Here is an 18,053-nt window from a genome sequence, read left to right on the forward strand (position 1 = left end):
TCAACTGAAAGAGGAGCAAAAAAAAAAACTGCTAGGAGCGCAGCATTTTCAAGGTGCAAACTAATTCCACAGCCTTAATTTCAGTGTCCTGCTGGTCTGCCTTAAGTGTATGTTCTGTTTTATTACAAATTTCATTTTGTATACACACAATGTGGTTTTGTAAAGGTAAGTTTGTAAATATTTTATTTGAAAGTCCAATCACTCATGTAACATTGTAAAGTGATTAGCTGCTGTCACATGTTAATATTACTATGCTACAGTACGTTATCTACAGAAGCTTCAAAATGTACATCTTCTTTCATTGTGTTCCTATAAATACAGTATATTAAAGATGCAGTTTCTGGGTTTTTTGAGTAAAGACAATTGTTCAGAGAAAATGAGTCAGTTTTATTTCACAAACTCTGGATTCTGTAGAGCCTTAAGACACTAAAACACATCAGCTACCTTACTTAATACACCCTTTCTGACTGGATGTCCAAAGGGAACTCAAACATTGAAGGTATCACCTAATAATGTGCTAGGTCTTACATACAGTTGAGCAAACAATTGCTTTTGTAGTTCAGTAGTCAAATTGGAAAATCCCCCCAAAAGTTCATTTTGGATCAACCCAACAAAGAACTAGGAGCGGTGGTTCTTGCTGAAATGAAAAAACAAAAAACTTAAAATCAAGTTGGGTCAAACATGTTTTGATGCAAAATAATTTGGTGGGGTTGGGGGTATTTTACCTTTTTAAAATAAATCTAGCCACATTTCATGAAGAAAACATTTAAAAATCAAAAGTTTTTTTTTTAATATGTTGAAATGACATGTTTTGACTTTTTTTTTCAGCTGAAACTATTTGCAAATTCTACCCCTATAGTTTCATTCGATCCAAAACTGCATTTTTCAGCAAGTAAATGATTCGTCCTAACATTTCACCCAGCTCTTGCCTAGTGTATGTAAAATACAGGACGGAACTGCTTTTTCCTTATTCACTATAAGGTTCAGCAGGGGGAGCGGATCTCTGGACGTGACTGTCTGAGGCTGCGCTGCTCTTCAAGCATGCTCTCCCCATCCAGTCAAAGATTAAGCACCACTTGGAAACGTCCCATCGCTCTCCCTGCAGATACCAAGAGGAGGCTCTCTGCCAAGGCAACAAGAGGCCATCACACCCACAGGCTAGCCCCCTTGCCAGCCCAAAGAAAGGCTCCTGTCAGCAACTGTGTTGTCAACACTTTAGATTTTATCATGTTTCGTGGCATTTGGGGTGTTTCTTAAAGCCCCTGCTCCTGGAGTCAGGTGATTGTAGGAAACCTCTGCTTTTAGGCCAAGAAACACCAGGCCCTTCTAGGGGCAGAGAAAAGCTGGAGGAGGTGACCCCTGCCCCAAACGCCTGGAGAGAGGAGCCCCCAGCCCTCCGCTTTCCGTTTACAGCTAAGCGCCGGGTATTTTTTGAGCCCCGAGGCAGGATCCAGGGAGGCGACGGCGGGTGACAGTGACCATTGCCCGATGAGCCACGTGCGGCCGGGTCACCCACCCACACACCGCCATGGGCCCCCTGTCTCCGGGGGGCTGAACGGGGACCCCCGATACCCCTCAGCCCATGCGAGGGGCCGGCTACGGAGGCCGGGATGAAGATCTTCGTGACGCTCCACTCACGCCCGCCGAGCGGGACGGGTCCTGGCGGGAACCCGGGCTGCCCGGCCCGGAATCAGCCCGCCCGCTGACACAGCGCATGCGCATACAGCGGCGGTGCCAGCCAAGGGAGGTGACAGAGCCCCTTCTTTTCCCGTTGCTAGGCCCGCGGCTCGCTCTTTGTCACGTCATCATCGGGCGCGGCCGCGAGAGGTGGATGACGCGCGGGGCGCGCGGGCCGGCTTTCCCCTGAGGGAGCATGGTGGAGGCGGGCTCCCTGGAGCGGCTGGTGTCCGGGCTGCACCAGGCCCAGGCCCTGCGCTTCGGGGACTTCGTGCTCAAGAGCGGCCTCGCCTCCCCCGTCTACGTCGACCTACGGGTCATCGTCTCCCACCCGCCCCTCCTCAACCAGGTACATGGCCGGGGGGGGCCTCCTGCTGCTGAGTGGGGGGCGGCGGCCCGCGGGCTCTACTGCTGCGGGGAGTGGCCCCTGTTGCGGCGGGGGCGGGGGGTCCGGTCCTGTCCGGTCTGCGGGCCCTGCTCTGCTTTTGAGCAGAGCAGCCTGGAGACCGTAGCCTGGGCATATCTGGGACAGTGCTGCGCCCGTAACCCCTTCCGTCCCGGTTCCTTGAGCGGCTGTTCCGCGAGCGCGCGCTGGTCGCTCGCCGCCGATCCGCACGTGACCTGGCTCTGCGCGCGCCGTCAGGGTCGGTTGTGTCAGTGAGGCGCCGTTTGAACGCGGCCGTTCCCCTGGCGAGGGGGCGCTCGCTGCACCAGGGTGCGCTGCTGGGGCGTGTTACGGGCAGACGTCAAAGCAAATTTACTCGTGTTGAGGTATGGAAAAATCGCTTCTCTTTCACGTCTTTTATCCAGACGGCTGCAGAGGGCAGAGAGCTTTATCCTGAAATGAAGCAGGAACAAGACCTGCTGGTTTCTGTACATAAGTATTTATTGCAGCTTGTAGCTCTCCTCTTCAGCCTCCTGACCGTGGGGTAGCCAGTGGCTCAGTTAGTTTATAATCCTCCTTTCATCCTCTGGCTGGAGTGCAGTAAATATTGATGAATATCTGACCTTCAGCTAACCAGGAATTTAAGTTAGTTGTCTGTTTTGGATAACTGAGGCTTTCCTTTATTAAAATATATATATATATATATATATATATATAGTACTCATTGTGGCAAGACTGGAAAACATTTTCTTTCTCTCTTTGTGTGTATAAAAACTGTACTACAAGCATGGATCTGTAATATGGGATAAACAATATCTTTAAATTTTTTTCTTTTTTCTTTTTTTTTTGGCCACTGTGCTAGCACTACCATTTTGGAACTAATGTAATATGTTGAAATGGTCTATTATACATACCCAGTCCCCCAGCCTGTACAGAATACAGCCCCACATTCCACTTTTTATTTTTAGGTAGTATCCTTAATGGTGATTGTCAGTAGTTCACAGTGAGAAAAAGAAGGTGAGAGTAAATTTAAAAGAAGAGATGACTTGTTGGCTAAAGGAATGGTGACAATGCAAAAAAAAAAAAAAAATCCAGTGGAGAGCATGTTTTGTGTGACTCCTTGAATAACTGGTCGCTGACCACTAATTCCATGAATGAAGTTACCAGACATTTTTCTTAGCTAATCCTTCCCCCAAAGAGTTTAATCTTAATCTATTTTGATAGCACCCAAAATGTGTTAGGAGCTATCAGAGTACAAATAGCACTGGCAGAATATTGCTTACAAACTTCTGAGGAAGTAGCTTCTGGCCATACACCAATCAGTCAGGAATATCTGAAATTGCTTCTATGGGTGATATATGCTTGTAGTTTAATTTAGTACTGCTTAAAAATATGATGTATTTTTAGATTGCAGATCTCCTGTTCCAAACAGCAAAAAATGCAAGGATCAGGTATGACTCAGTGTGTGGTGTTCCATACACGGCATTGCCTTTGGCTACAATTATCTGCTCGTCCAACCAGATCCCAATGCTTATACGGAGGAAGGAAGCAAAAGACTATGGTAAAATGATTCAAGTTAATTAAAGTTAAATTGTCTTTTCTGGTTGAAAGATTTGCTTGTGAAAGTACTTTAAATAGTTTTTATAACTTGCATTCCTTGTGTTCCAATGGAAGACCATCTCTCCAGTTGAAAGGAAAAAAATTCCCACTCTCCTGCCCCCCAAAATGTATAACACTGTCTCATCAGTACACTCATTGCTCCTGGTTCTCCTAGAGCAAGTGCCTTTTGTTGCATCCCCCTAACAGGTGCTGCATGAGCTTGTGCCCTTTTACTGGTTATGAGGAAAGGTGCCAGGGACTCAATAGTATCCATAATCTCTGCAGTGGGGTGTTAAACTGTTTCTTGTTGAGTGTAGAACTAGGATATTGGTAAATATATTAAACAGTATGTCTCAGTGGTGCAGATAATTTTCTTGCCATTGCAAATAGCTACAGAAGAGATTAATTTTATGGGTTTAGTACTGGTTTCATTCACAATAATTTGCTCTTCTATAGTGCCTTTCACCCAAGGAATAGTAGAAAGTGTGTGCTGGTGCCTGTAAGAGCAAATAAATCGTAAAGATCTCAAGTTGTTTTGCAAATACGAATAAACCTCACAACTTCCTGGGGTATAAAGGAGTATTTTATCTACTCAGGAAGGTCAAGTCACTTTTATGTTAATTTTTTTAAACTGGTAATTCAGTGGATTGTGCCTTTATTGATTTAAAGGTACCAAACGTCTGGTGGAAGGCATCATTAATCCAGGAGAAACCTGTTTGATCATTGAGGATGTGGTCACAAGTGGATCTAGTATCTTGGAAACTGTAGAGGTTCTTCAGAAAGAAGGATTAAAAATCACTGATGCCATAGTGCTGCTGGATAGAGAGCAGGGAGGAAAGCAACGGTTAGAAGAACGAGGGATTTGCCTACATTCTGTGTGCACCTTGTCCACAATGCTAGAGATTCTCCAGCAGCAGCAAAAAGTTGACTCTGAGATGGTTGAAAAGGTGAAGAAATTCATTCTGGAGAATGTCTTCAAACCAGCAGAGCAAAATGATGCTGCTCCCATCAAACAAATGTGCAAAGAAATGAGCTTTAGCACTCGTGCTCAGCTACCTGGAATCCACCCTGTTGCAGCACGACTTCTCAAGCTCATGGAGAAGAAACAAACTAACTTATGCCTCTCTGCTGATGTCACGGACTCCAAAGAACTTCTACAGCTGGCTGCCACTCTAGGCCCCAGCATTTGTATCTTAAAAACTCACATAGATATCCTGAATGATTTCACCCAAGAGGTAATAAAGGAGTTGCGAGCACTTGCAGACCAACATGAGTACCTGATATTCGAAGACCGCAAGTTTGCAGACATTGGAAACACTGTGAAACATCAGTATCAAGGTGATTATTTGCAACCTTAGTTTATTGTGACTTTTCTGCCAATACCTTTGCCTGCTAAATATAATGTGATTCCCTTTAGTGCAAAGATATGATGATGATGACACCTATATTGATTTTTAAAATACCATTTACTTGTGCATGCTTGATTTTGTTTGTCTGAACCTATTCATTTAAGCTATGACAGTATCTGTGTAGAGCCTTCATCACCTGAATCTGTTTTTGTTTTTTGTTTTGTTTTGTTTTTCTTTCTTGTTATTTTGTTGCATGTTGCCCTGAAAGGTAATACTAGTGACAGTAGGCTCTAGGTCTTGATAAACACGTCTCCAAACAATGAAGACAAAACCTTACCGGTTTTGTGAAAAATATGATTTAGAGACAGTGGCTGGTTGTGTTTAGGCAGTTTACAGGTTGTTCAATCAGATTGTACATGCAGCCGCCGGAAACTGCAGTAGTTAAAACATCTTAAAAATGTGCACTGCTTAGTGTGCTCTGTCTTCGTTAAAACACATTTCCTGCTTGAGGATAAACTCATAGTGGTACTTAACTGAAAATATGTGCTTCTCTGTTCCTTTCTTCTCAGGTGGTGTATTCAAAATAGCTTCCTGGGCAGATATAGTTAATGCCCATGTGGTTCCAGGCTCTGGAGTTGTGAAAGGGCTGAAAGAAGTAGGGCTTCCTTCACAGCGAGGCTGTCTTTTGATTGCTGAGATGAGTTCTCAAGGGTCACTTGCCACTGGTGACTACACAAAATCTGCAGTAAGTTGGAATTTCTGTTTTGCTTGGAAGACGTCCAGATTGCTTTGGCAATGGAGATTGGTTGCGTGCACTTCATAATATTATAGCCTGCATTTACAAACAGCTTTTCAAGTACAGCTACGAGTTACCAGACTTCTCTGCAGTGCTTTAAAGACAATAAACTTGTAGACTTTCAAATCTTAAGAGGTTGCCCACAGCTTCCATGTGGTATCACCAGTCTGTTACTGACTTGTTTTGAACTATCATGGTGACCACTGCAAAAGTGTGTTTGCTCTTTACTACTTTCCTTAGCAATCACATCCTGTTAGCTTTTGTTTTACATTCCCTGTTTAATGTCCAGTCTTCTGTTATACATCTTCTAGTTACATCTAGGTTCTAATAAGGAGCTGTCAATTCTGCATGCTGTGTGTATTTCTTAAGTAATGAGGCTTTGACATGGATTGAAACACTGCAAAAAGCTGATTTCTCTCTGGCATCTTACACTGTCAGAAAAAACATGAAGCATGCAGGTGGCAGGGCATGAGACAATTGATTGGTCAGGTTTAGTTTTAAGCATGGGAATTTGTAAACTTTTTGTTCTTTGGTTTTTGTTATATTTAGGTACAAATGGCTGAAGAAAACTCAGATTTTGTTTTTGGATTCATTTCTGGTTCCAGAGTTAGTAACAAACCAGAATTTCTTCACTTGACTCCGGGGGTCCAGATGCAAGCTGGAGGTAAAAACACCCCTGGGGAGGTAGAATTTGCAATTAAATTTCTCACGGTCATTTCAGAAGTGACTTTTAAATAATAGAATGTTTATAGTGTAATTTTTTTGCAGCTGTCTCTAATGTAACTATCTATTTTGAAGGGGGAAAAACTGGTTGTTATCCCATGAAAATAGTATTGTGCATATGCAGTGCATCTTATCTAATAGGTGTGGATACTTGGATACAAGTATGAGAGCGTGTGTGCCTAGAAACAGCCCTCAATCCTCAATACTTTCTCCTGCAGATCTCTGGAAACTTCCGGAAGGAGAACAGTAGGCTAGGCAGCCTTTTTGCTAGGCTTCTTGCTACCTCAAGTTTTGCGTGCAATGGAGTGCGCAGCTCCTGAGTACAATGACAGACGTGTTAAATGTGCTATCATTAGACTGCAAATTCACATGTGTAAGTGAACACAGTCAAAAAGCATAACTAAATGCAAACAATGTAAAATCCTAACCATAACATATTAACATTTTTATTTCATAGAATCATCATAGAATATCAGGGTTGGAAGGGACCTCAGGAGGCCATCTAGTCCAACCCCCTGCTCAAAGCAGGACCAATCCCCAACTAAATCATCCCAGCCAGGGCTTTGTCAAGCCTGACCTTAAAAACTTCTAAGGAAGGAGATTCCACCAGCTCCCTAGGTAACGCTTTCCAGTGCTTCACCACCTTCCTAGTGAAAGTTTTTCCTAATATCCAACCTAAACCTTCCCCACTGCAACTTGAGACCATTACTCCTTGTTCTGTCATCTGCTACCACTGAGAACAGTCTAGAGCCATCTTCTTTGGAACCCCCCTTCAGGTAGTTGAATGCAGCTATCAAATCCCCCCTCGTTCTTCTCTTCTGCAGACTAAACAATCCCAGTTCCCTCAGCCTCTTCTCATAAGTCATGTGCCCCAGTACCCCTAATCATTTTTGTTGCCCTCCGCTGGACGTTTTCCAATTTTTCCACATCCTTCTTGTAGTGTGGGGCCCAAAAAAGGACACACTACTCCAGATGAGGCCTCACCAATGTTGAACAGAGGGGAACGATCACGTCCCTCGATCTGCTGGCAATGCCCCTACTTATACAGCCCAAAATGCCATTGGCCTTCTTGGCAACAAGGGCACACTGTTGACTCATATCCAGCTTCTTGTCCACTGTCACCCCTAGGTCCTTCTCTGCAGAACTGCTGCCTAGCCATTCGGTCCCTAGTCTGTAGCGGTGCATGGGATTCTTCCGTCCTAAGTGCAGGACTCTGCACTTGTCCTTGTTGAACCTCATCAGATTTCTTTTGGCCGAGTCCTCCAATTTGTTAGGTCCCTCTGTATCTTATCCCTACCCTCCAGCATATCTACCTCTCCTCCCAGTTTAGTGTCATCTGCAAACTTGCTGAGGGTGCAATCCACACCATCCTCCAGATTATTAATGAAGATATTGAACAAAACCAGCCCCAGGACTGACCCTTGGGGCACTCCACTTGATACCAGCTGCCAAGTAGACATGGAGCCATTGATCACTACCCGTTGAGCCCGATGATCTAGCCAGCTTTCTATCCACCTTTATTTAATAGAATTGAATACAAAAGAATCAGAAGTCTTATGTTAAGTAATGCATTTCCCAAAACTGTTTCAGTGAGATGCTTTCCTTTTATCAGTAGCTGCTTCATGTAATCAAAAGCAAAATCACGTATCTTCATTTGAATGCAGAAAATTCTGTTTAGTTATGAGACTATTTTGTTAGCAGTCAAGTTCTATAAATCAGACACGCTGTGTAAGATATGTATGTAAGCAGCAATCCAATCATATGCAACACAAATAACCAATAATCCTGCCAGTGACTTTTTGGCTAACTACTCCATATGGTAGAGAATGAAAAATGAGACCCTGGATATTGAATTCTGTGTGAATGATATTTAACTGAGCATTCAAAGCAGTCTCATATAAAATGCGTCAAGTCTGAGGTGTTAAGAACTCAAGCTTGTCGCTCCTCTTGAGTCCTAATGTCTGTTTTAGAACTTCTAGGAGATGGCATTACTTATTACAAATCAGAAAACTGATGCAGCATATATGTTATGTGTTTCAGGTGATAACCTTGGACAGAAGTACTTAAGTCCACAGGAAGTTATTAGCAAAAGAGGCTCAGATGTCATTATTGTGGGACGTGGCATCTTGTCTGCATCAAATCGTCCAGAGGAAGCAGAGATGTACAGGAAGGCAGCATGGGAGAGCTATTTAAGCAGACTTGCTGTTCATACACAAGACTAATTCGAGCCTAGGATTCCAGTGAACAAACTAACCCAATGCATTCTAAAAGAAGCTGGAGTAATTAGGAGGATGTTTCTCCCCATTGGTTAGGTTGTCATCTACTCTGAACTCAATTGAATATTTTGCTTTACATAAAATCTGCCAATGACTAAGTTTTTTAGTAATGTGTAAAGGCTAAATCACATTAATTGTGACTATTGTTTCTTTGCATGTGAGACTGTGAAACCAAAAATCACCACCCAACTTTGGTCTTACTTCTAACTGGTCCTCCAGTCTGTTACTTTGGAAAAAAATAAATGAAAACACTCCAGGTGGTACTTGCGGGTTATTACTGCCCTCTGGCATTTCCTTTAGGTATGGAAACAGTGCAGGTGGAGCTTTTTCAATACTGTACAACAAAGCTGACCATTCACTACATTGAATGGGACAATACAACTTGTAGGGAGCACAAACCAGTCTGAATCTGTTACTTAACAAACATTTGAATTGACTCTCCTTCAAATGTGAGTTTTTATATTCATAGGATTTTCCCTCTTTCGTAAATATCTTGGATTAAAAACTCAGGGTACAATAGACTTAAGCCTCTAACTTTCAATTACTGCCCCTTCCTGGTATTTGTAACTGTTATTGTGACTGGTATGAATTATTGGCACCATGGTTCCTCTCCAAATTTGCTATGACAAAATTACAGCTGCAGCTATTAGTTAACCCAGGGTGAAACTGATTTGCAGTGAGGCTTGGTGGGTCTGTAAATGAGAGGCAAAAGGACAAAGTCCTGAGGTTATACCACTGTTGAATTTCTAGTAGGCTGGTTATTTTTATGAAAAATCTTCAGTACTTTTCCATATTTTTTCACCGTTTGAGATTTTTAATTAAAGGATGTAAAAATATGTCTGATGGGTGTTGATTAAAGAGATGGAGTCACCTTAAATTTGCACCAAAATGCACTTCAGAGTGAAACTAAATTGGGTTTTCATTGTTCAGATCAAGAAAAGCAAGAGTATAAATAACTGGAATTCTGAGTTGCTACTTTTAATAAGCTACATCATAATAAGAATTAAAGCATGTATATAACATAAATACCTTAAGCTGAGAGTCCCCCTTTCTCATTGAGCTGGACTTTTCCTAGCAAAGCTGACAAGCTTCTATGGCCTGTCTCACCAGTGAAACTTGATCAATCCATCATCTCTTGTGCGAAGTATTAGCTGCATGGCTTTCACAATGAGTTCTTGATCTCCAGTTTATTGCTAAAGATAGTAATACTAAGGCTTTCTTTCTTTTTGTTTTTTAAGAAGGTTACAGGACATTCTTAAATCTCTGCCTGTCCTCCTGTTGTAAGTGGTAGCTAAGCAGAAAGAAACTTGCCTGATGCATGGTCTCTTATACTTTACCCTTCTCTGCTAAAACTATTACCGTTTCCCCTTTCTTCCAGCAGAGGGAGCTGTGACTCCCTTGTGCGCTTTTAGAAGCCACAGTACCATTTTAGCTAATAGATTTCATCATAAGCATGTATTGTTGCTGTTTCTCATCAGAAGCAGTCTGTTTTTCAACAAAAGTGTAATACTCTCACTGCACTGAAGCTGATCCCATGATTGAGAGTTGCAGGGATTTATGTGAATTATCTTGAGCACAATATTTGTCTTAAGTGGTGATTCAGTCCTGCCTGATAGAACAGTCTCAGTCTCTGCTATTGCAGTGCAGGGCGATTAATGAATTTTGTGACCTCCATTGTTACCTAAGCCAGCCTATTATTTACTGGATGGGTCATAAAGACCTTGAACAAGCAGCTAAGTCTCTGGCTTAAGCCCTCTGTTTACAACCAGTTAATTAGCTTTATCAAAAGGTGACATATCTCTGGAATCAAACAGTGGTGACTGTTGGAGAGAGTGATCCTAGTGTCCAATTTTTTTAGCAAGTCCCTGTGTCCCAGAGCATGGCACTATTTCTTTTTTGTTGAAACAAGTGAGGGTATTGATTTTTTTTTATTTGCTCAGAATTGTTCACAGCCTTTCATTAATGAGTGGCATTCATTCTATTGTACAATTTATACTTCAGCGCTTCAGTTCACCCTGATGACGTCCAAAACATTTCACTTAGTAAACAAGACCAAATTATCGCTCCTGCCTGCACTGCCCCACATGGTCTTTTATAATCAGGACTGTTCCAGCAAACAAGCATGTGCGGCTCTAATCTGAGAGAACAATCGTTTTCTTTCAGGCACCTGAAATGGATGAAATCCACTTCAAATTAGGCATAATGTTAATTTCTTTTGCATGTCCCTGCTGTTTACATTCCACAAAGCGTAGTTCCCGTGGTTGGTCAGAACTGCATTTGTAACATGGGAACTAGGTCACAATTTAAAAAACTCATTTGCATCATAATATATGAAGCTGATCAGGCCAGAGAATGAATTACAAAGACTTTGACAGTCAGGGATGGAGGCAAATGATTACCGTAATCTTAATCTCTTTATAGTTTACGAAATCCATATCTACAGTGAAACTCCATTTATAGTGAAATAGAAGGGAAGTTCCATATTTTTCATTGTGAATTATAATAATGAATAATTGTTCTTAGCCCTTCATCATTGTACATTGCTATACAAGCACTAACGATGGCAACTAATACTTGGTTAGCTGCACATTGTTCAGCAATGGTACTTTCCCTGTATAACATGACACTCATTAAGTGTTATGCTTCTGATACAGACACTGAGTGGGTTTAGGCAAGATGAAATTTACTCCTAGTTCTATATTCAACGTCCTAGGAAATGAGCCAAGTAGCATTTCAAATGTGATTATATTCACTGATCCCCAATGACCATGTTCATTGGTATGAGTATTACAGAAAGCAACACAAACATTGTTTGAGGTTAGGGAAGAGTTTGCACCAAAGGAATGTGAAATACCCTCAGGAGGGTTGGCTGGAATCTTGTTTTGGGAGGCCACTGACTCTGGGGATGTGGATTCCATTTTGGAAGGACTTGACCCGAAACTGTCTAGACTGTTTAATCAGTTTCAGAGACACAGTTGATTCTTGACATGGCTTGAGCTGCACCCACTGTGGTTAAGCTTTCTCAGGACCAGTGGTAAAACAGCTATCCTTGAAAGCAGCCTGCGCTAGCCCTGGGTTTTCTTCTCCTAATGGTTTTCGTACACATTACTGGAGTTGTGGCAGAACCCCAATTGTCTTATTGGTTTGCCACCTGATTGTGCATTACCTTATGTTCAGCTCCCATCTCTCCAGCTGTGCTAGACCCATCTGGGGCAAGAGGGCCACCTTGTCCCAGAAGGAAATGCTACCAACCCACGCTGGCGGTGTGGAGGATGGGAATGCGTACACATGCGTAACCTAGGGTTCAGTGTACGGAAAAAACTGCTGTGTGAGTACAACTGTTTACAGCCATTGCAACAGAGGCAAGTGTCACAGCCTAGTTACCAGAACACAACAAACAAAAGTTTAAAAGTTAAGGGTGACTCACAGTTACAAAGAAGGTCACAGGTTGGAGGTTGAGGATCAGATCAAGCAGCTTGGGGAGTCAAGCAAATCTGGGTTTCCCACTGCCCAGGTCAGTGGGCTAGCTCTTAGGTATTGTGGTCCATCTTTTGTACAGGAAGCACATGCCTCCTGGATCAGGCTCCGCAGGTGAGATAAGCATGGAACATTCTACTGCGTGACGCCCACCAGGCCTTAGGTAGGAGCTAGACTTCTGACAGCTCAGTAGTGGTGGGGGTGGTGGCAGGACTTAGGTGGCTTTCTGCAGGCTCACTGGGGCAACTGTAGGCGGGTACAGGATGAGGCAGCTAAGTGGTTTTGTAAATGTCAGTGGGATTTAATATACATCTAGTGCCTTGGCCCTAGTCCTCAGGCACCTAACTCCCCTTTCCTTGAAAAGCCCAATAGGCAGCTGAGTGAATCTTTAGGCTCCTCCTCACTTTGAGTCTCAGTTGCTCATGTGTAAAATTGGGCTAATAGCTCTGCCCTAGCTCAAAGAAAAGTGATAAAGAAGGGGAGGTGCTCAGCTACTACAGTAATTGTGTGTGTGGAGGGGGGTGGAACCCCCACAGAAAAGCTATTTATTCGAAAGATGTGCCTTCTTCCTCATTCCCACAGCCTTTGGGGTGGAGGGGGTGTCTCTCGTCCCTGCTTGAGGGTGGATATTACAATATTGTTGAAGCTGTTATGTATTTAGATTTTTTGCACTCTACTGCTGTGATTAGCATCGACTGACTATACACACCAGGAGGTTTCACAGCCTTATCCAAAGCATGCCACCATTAGGAACATGAAAATGAATGAATGAAATGCAAGGTGATGGGTTTTCTGATTGCCCATAATGATGTAGACCGGAATCCACTTCTGAACATGAACACCCAAACCCCTCTCCCTTCCCCCCCCCCTTTTCCCCCCAGAAAAGCATCCCCTGGCTGTGCTATGAGCTCCACAAACAGAAGATGGCTGTTGTAATGTCATGGTGGCTCCAATTTGGCCAGACCTGCACTGACATTTTTCCATCACATGAGACCCTAAGTTATTTTCCTCCTTAGTTTTCATGCAGGAATGCGAGTTGTGGTCAGGCTGCGTAACCACAAACAGGCATTATGTATCATTCCCATGGCTTGACCCTGCACTCGCATATCAAAGGAATGGTCTTAACCACTAGTTAACTGTTTACTTTTATTCCCCTTTCTTTTAACTTGGAAATACTGTACTGGGCTCAGCTGTTGACTCCCATGGTATGTACATGCTAGTTCTGTATAATGATCTAAGCAAAAGATGACTAATAGTGAGAGGGTGCAGGGCTGAGTAGGCCCAGTAGCGGGAGATCTTGCTGGTAGGTGCACCAGGTCAGCTGCTTAGTTGCCGAAGCCCCTCTTCAGCATGTCACTCCTCAGTAGCTGACCAGGGAGCTGCCTAAATGTTCTGGCTTCTGAGGATCTCGTTCTAACTCCCTCATGCATTGTACAGAGAGCCGAGCTGAGCTGGCGATTTTATCCAGCAGACCACACAGGAGGTTAGGTGGTCCAGTGCTGAGTGAAGAAATGCCTAAGCATGCATGCTTTGAGGAACTGGGCCGGAGCGATTAAATTAATGGGTTCAGGCCAAGAGGAAGGCTGTGGCAGAACCGAAAGCACAGCCCTGGTCTCCTTGGTGCAAGCTGGATGGGCCAATCACAAGATCAGATTATTTTCCTCATGTGTTAATAGAACTTTCATACCGTTCACTGAAGCAACCAAAGTGTCACTTCTGCCACCCTGAACTAAATGGAGCAGCGGTCGGGTGTAAGAGGTTTTGTGCTCGCTATAGCGAACATTAATCAAAGCTGCTGTGGGGACCTGGAGGGCTGCAGAAAATAACCCCGCGAGCCACATGGGCTATCCTAACCCCAGAGGTTTATACTCTCACAAATATCCAAAAAGCACCATGGACTGATCGCACACAGCCGTGTTAGGAGACCCTGGCAGAGGGCACTGTACTACTGAACGCCTCAGGTAGAGGAAAGGGCTGGAGCAGAGCCCTTAGCAGTCATTTGGCAGGCACCTTCCAGCAGTGACCGATCCAGCTTCTAAACCAGAGGTGGGCAAACTACGGCCTGCAGGCCCGTCCTGCCCAGCCCATGAGCTCCCGGGAGCCAGGCGGGGGTGTGTGGATAGGGGTTGGGGCTGTCAGGGGCCAGGGAGCAGAGGGGGGTTGGATAGGGAGGTGGGGTCCCGGGGAAGTCTCTGAAGCGCAGCACATCAGGGCAGAGTTGCCCTCTGGAATGTCAGCTGATCTTTACCGGATGGCTGCTCTCGTGTGCCATTGCCCCAAAGTCACTGGCCTGTAGGCGCCACACAGCCACCGGTCCCCTCTGAACTGCTGCACAAGGAGTCGTGCCAAACCCTGCCCCCTCCTATGCAGAAAAGTGGCATCATTTCTGTTGCTGCTAGACCTGCCGTGACTGCGATGAGAGAAAGCCGAGGCTCTGCATCTCTGGGTGTTTTAAGCCTCCCGGAGCTTGAAGAGAGGCTAGTCACTGCACCAGGCTTGGGGTTCCTATATAGCACCTGCTGTCTCCCGCCTGAGAGCTGTCATCTGTGGCTTTCTGGCTGCCTAGCCCCTGGGTGCAGTGTTGACCTTTCAGACTTCCCCTGGCACTTAGGGTATGGCTACACAGCCGCTGGCAGGTGGAATTCCCAGCATGGACCAACATACACATGGTTGTGCCCCTTGAGCTAGTGCCTAAACATAGCACTCTGGCCATGGTGGCATGAGTGGCAGCTTGGGCTAGCTGCCCAGGTACATACTGGCGTGACATGCTAGATACCCATATGTTCGTGATACAGCGTTTTCATATGAGCCACTCTGTAATATTACCACAATTCGTACAGCCATCTCCCCCTAAATTACCACAGAGAACTGTTCCCCTTCTTTGCCCCCCCGGCCACAGGCATGGACCCACCTCCTCTCCTGCCTCCCTGCTGCTTGGGGCTCCGAAATGATTCATTCAGGAAGTTCTCTGCAACCACAGCTTCCACTGATGCTGACAGGCTGCAATTTGCAGAGCTGCAGCAATCGCTGTTCAGCTATTTTTAGTAGTGTCTCGCCAGGTCCTTCAGCATTTCCATTCGAGCATGGGAGAGGGGGCTGAAAACATCCTGAAGGCACGTTGTGTATGACGAGAAAATAAGTGTTGCTATTTACATAGGCAGGGGAAAAAAATCAAAATGGGATGTCTGGGACCATGACCCATTTCCAGAGGGAAAAGCAATGAAAATCATTTGTTTGTGCTTTTTCCTGGCACATTTCCTGCAATTGACTAGCTCGCATGAACTGCTCAGGGCAAAGTGACAAAGTCAGCAACACAGACCGGAACAGTGGCAGCTGGACTGTCTTGTATGTATTTTTCTCCGCCAAAGGCCTGCTGCAACATTCACATTGGGCCAGCGTTACAGCAGCCATGTGGAATAGCTTAAACCCTGTGGTATGGACATGGACAGGAAGCTTCAGTCTCTTAAAAACATCAGCTATTTGGTACCAAAAGCACAGGCCATTACCCCAGTGCTCGTGAAAGAAGACGGCTTGTAAGTACCAGGCTGTTCTAGCCACAGGGCCCGGCTGCTTTAGTCATAAGTTTTAAGGCCAGAAGGGACCATTACGATCACCGAGTCTGACCTCTTGCATAACACAGGACAAAGAACCTTTCCATACTCAGGCCACCTTTGCCATAGGATTCCCCCAGGATGCCCCTTCCATTTAGCAATACGGGAAGGCTCGGCTGGTTGCAACAACTGACAACTCTTTGTGTCCCACACACCCAGTTGAGAACCCCTGCACTAAGCCGACGCAGGACATCGTCAGCAGTCGCCATGGCTGCAACTGCTTTTTCGCTTTCACTTTTTTAGATGTATAGCTCTGCTGATAAGGGTCGAAACCAGCTCCATTTGTGCATACAAGAGTTAAAAGCAGGAGCCTCCCAAAAATGCATTTGCCGTAGGGCATGCCAGGGGACCACTGGACGGCACTGATAACATCACAGGTGCACAACAGGGTTATTTTTTTAATATAAAAAAAAGATTTTCAAGACTGCAGAACACCCGGACCCTAGTTTTTTTACACAACTGCTTCCAACACCCCCCGCTTCAAGCTAATTGCCCCCTAAAGACTTGCAATGGCACGGTCTCCCCTGAATTTGGCCTAGTCACCTCTTCTACCGGGTGTATATGTCTGAAGCGGCAATATGGCACTCCTTTCGCTGAGCTGGAGGGTTTAAGGTATCCAGAAAGCTGGGGTATGAAGAGTTCCGCACCTCTCAGAGTCAATGAGCACCAGCAATGAGCCCAGGAGCATGTCTTTGTGTCCAGGAATCATACGGCACATGCCCTGCTGAGCCACTTGTCTTTACTGTGCAAATAACAGCCTTCTGTCCACGATCAGTCTTGCTTTAAAGGTATTCTCCACTGAAAAGGATTCCAGCTTCAGTTCAGGAAGCAGCAGCAAAGTCAAGCAATTGTCCACAGCACTCCAGTTCTGGCTGCGTCAGATTTCCAATGTGCAGTCAATCGATTGTGCCATTATAGGACTTGCTTAGCTTGTTGAATGTGAAATCTAAGCTATGCGTAGAGATAGGCTTTCGGTAAAGAGGATTGGATGCCTAAAAAAAAACGTCAAACAGAAAAGCATATGAGTGACAATAACACTGCTATGTAACCACATTTGCTCAGAGATCTAGCTCCATTTGGCTTCCTCGGGAATGTGTTATTCGAACACAAACAGAAACTGGGTTGCTGTGCTGTCTTCACAGGAAACCTGGTAAGCAAACTGCACCTGTGTTCCATCTAATTCAGTACCCTGTCTCCTTATTCCAGGAGAATTTCCTGGTACCTAGAGCAGAGAAGATTCAAAGGTAAGGCAAAGCAGCCTACACAGGAAACCCTGCAGAAGCTGTTTCCTTATGGACATCTCCAATGGGCAAAGCGAACCAGGATGGGGGCAGAATCACCATAAAAACCATCTTATAGGTTTATCAAAAAGACAATGTAAATTTTAAATAACAGGATAATCTTCAATGCAATTATAATGGGCTTGCTCAAAGTTAGTACTTCTAGTCTGCACTGGGTAGTTACAATCTAGACTGTAAATTCTGTCTCCTAATGGGTGAGTGTACAAAATCTAGCACAATAGAGCCCTGATCTCAGTCATCAATATTAAAATTGAAGACTGAACAAAATATTGCTGAGTATTTGGATTATTCCCTGGTGCAGGGTGCAGCATTATTCCCTTATAAGGAGCTGCAATTAGCCAGAGTAAGAGCACACACAGCTCAATGGGGCCAGACTGCCCCAGACCCACCCTGAAGCACACCTGCGTGAAGCAGGGCACAATTTTGCCAATAGCATCTTCATATCAAGTCAGACAAGTCTTCCTTTAAGTCTGACACCCTCATCATGAGTCTCCATGCGCCTTATGGCCCCCCCATCCCCAATCCATGAACCTTCTCCAACCCTACTCCTATCCCTCCCCCATGAAGTGCCCCTCACCATTTCATATCTCGCCCGGGAGCGTTCGCTTTGGAATCTGGCAAACTCCCGTCTGTCGTGAATGGTGACAAGCAGCTTCCAGACAACCAGAAGTACAATTCCTATCAGTAAAATGCTGCCCACCACGGCCAGCAAGATGGTCAGGGCGTTGGGTGCAGAGCCACACTCTAGAGAGGAAAAAAAGAAAATTAGCTTTGATGAGGGACATGCCCTAACATGGGATGTGCACTGGGTAACATTAGACCATTCAGATGCGAGGAGCAGACAGAGAGGGAGAGAGCA

At 44.7% G+C, this 18,053-nt stretch overlaps 2 protein-coding genes across 5 annotated transcripts in view; one reads left to right on the plus strand and one right to left on the minus strand.

Moving 5' to 3' along the window:
- Positions 1-1,527: 1,527 nt before the first annotated feature.
- On the plus strand, positions 1,528-9,061 carry UMPS (uridine monophosphate synthetase). Of its 4 annotated transcripts, XR_005227364.2 has the most exons (7): positions 1,721-2,026; positions 3,470-3,623; positions 4,331-4,999; positions 5,580-5,755; positions 6,356-6,470; positions 6,748-6,902; positions 8,570-8,615. XR_005227364.2 is itself a non-coding variant. In XM_037912603.2 (6 exons), the coding sequence occupies exons 1-6, from the start codon at positions 1,874-1,876 to the stop codon at positions 8,749-8,751; spliced, it is 1,449 nt and encodes a 482-aa protein (XP_037768531.1). In that variant the 5' UTR covers positions 1,528-1,873; the 3' UTR covers positions 8,752-9,061. The 4 variants fall into 4 exon arrangements, 3 of the variants coding, with proteins under 3 accessions (XP_037768531.1, XP_037768532.1, XP_037768533.1); XM_037912603.2 differs by lacking the exon at positions 6,748-6,902 and having other exon boundaries at positions 1,528-2,026; positions 8,570-9,061; XM_037912605.2 differs by lacking the exons at positions 1,721-2,026; positions 6,748-6,902 and adding an exon at positions 2,184-2,448 and having other exon boundaries at positions 8,570-9,061.
- A 7,210-nt stretch (positions 9,062-16,271) lies between these two features.
- The window catches only part of ITGB5 (integrin subunit beta 5), a 112,707-nt gene continuing 110,925 nt past the window's right edge, over positions 16,272-18,053 (minus strand). The window contains exons 14-15 of the mRNA XM_007057056.4: positions 17,772-17,938; positions 16,272-16,885 (exon numbers count right to left, since the gene is read on the minus strand). Coding sequence (XP_007057118.2) covers positions 16,790-16,885; positions 17,772-17,938 — 263 coding nt within the window. The 3' untranslated portion in view covers positions 16,272-16,789. The remainder of the gene's footprint in view (positions 16,886-17,771; positions 17,939-18,053) is intronic.

Source organism: Chelonia mydas, chromosome 11 (genome assembly GCF_015237465.2).
Source record: "Chelonia mydas isolate rCheMyd1 chromosome 11, rCheMyd1.pri.v2, whole genome shotgun sequence".
Taxonomy (NCBI): Eukaryota; Metazoa; Chordata; order Testudines; family Cheloniidae; genus Chelonia; species Chelonia mydas.

What these genes read in the sequence shown, in the direction of transcription:
- UMPS (XM_037912603.2), top strand. Translation starts at nt 1,874, where the DNA reads ATGGTGGAGGCGGGCTCCCTGGAGCGGCTGGTGTCCGGGCTGCACCAG. An exon ending in ACCCGCCCCTCCTCAACCAG is followed by an intron (nt 2,027 to 3,469) that starts GTACATGGCCGG and finishes ATGTATTTTTAG; the next exon opens with ATTGCAGATCTCCTGTTCCA. An exon ending in TGTGAAACATCAGTATCAAG is followed by an intron (nt 5,000 to 5,579) that starts GTGATTATTTGC and finishes CTTTCTTCTCAG; the next exon opens with GTGGTGTATTCAAAATAGCT.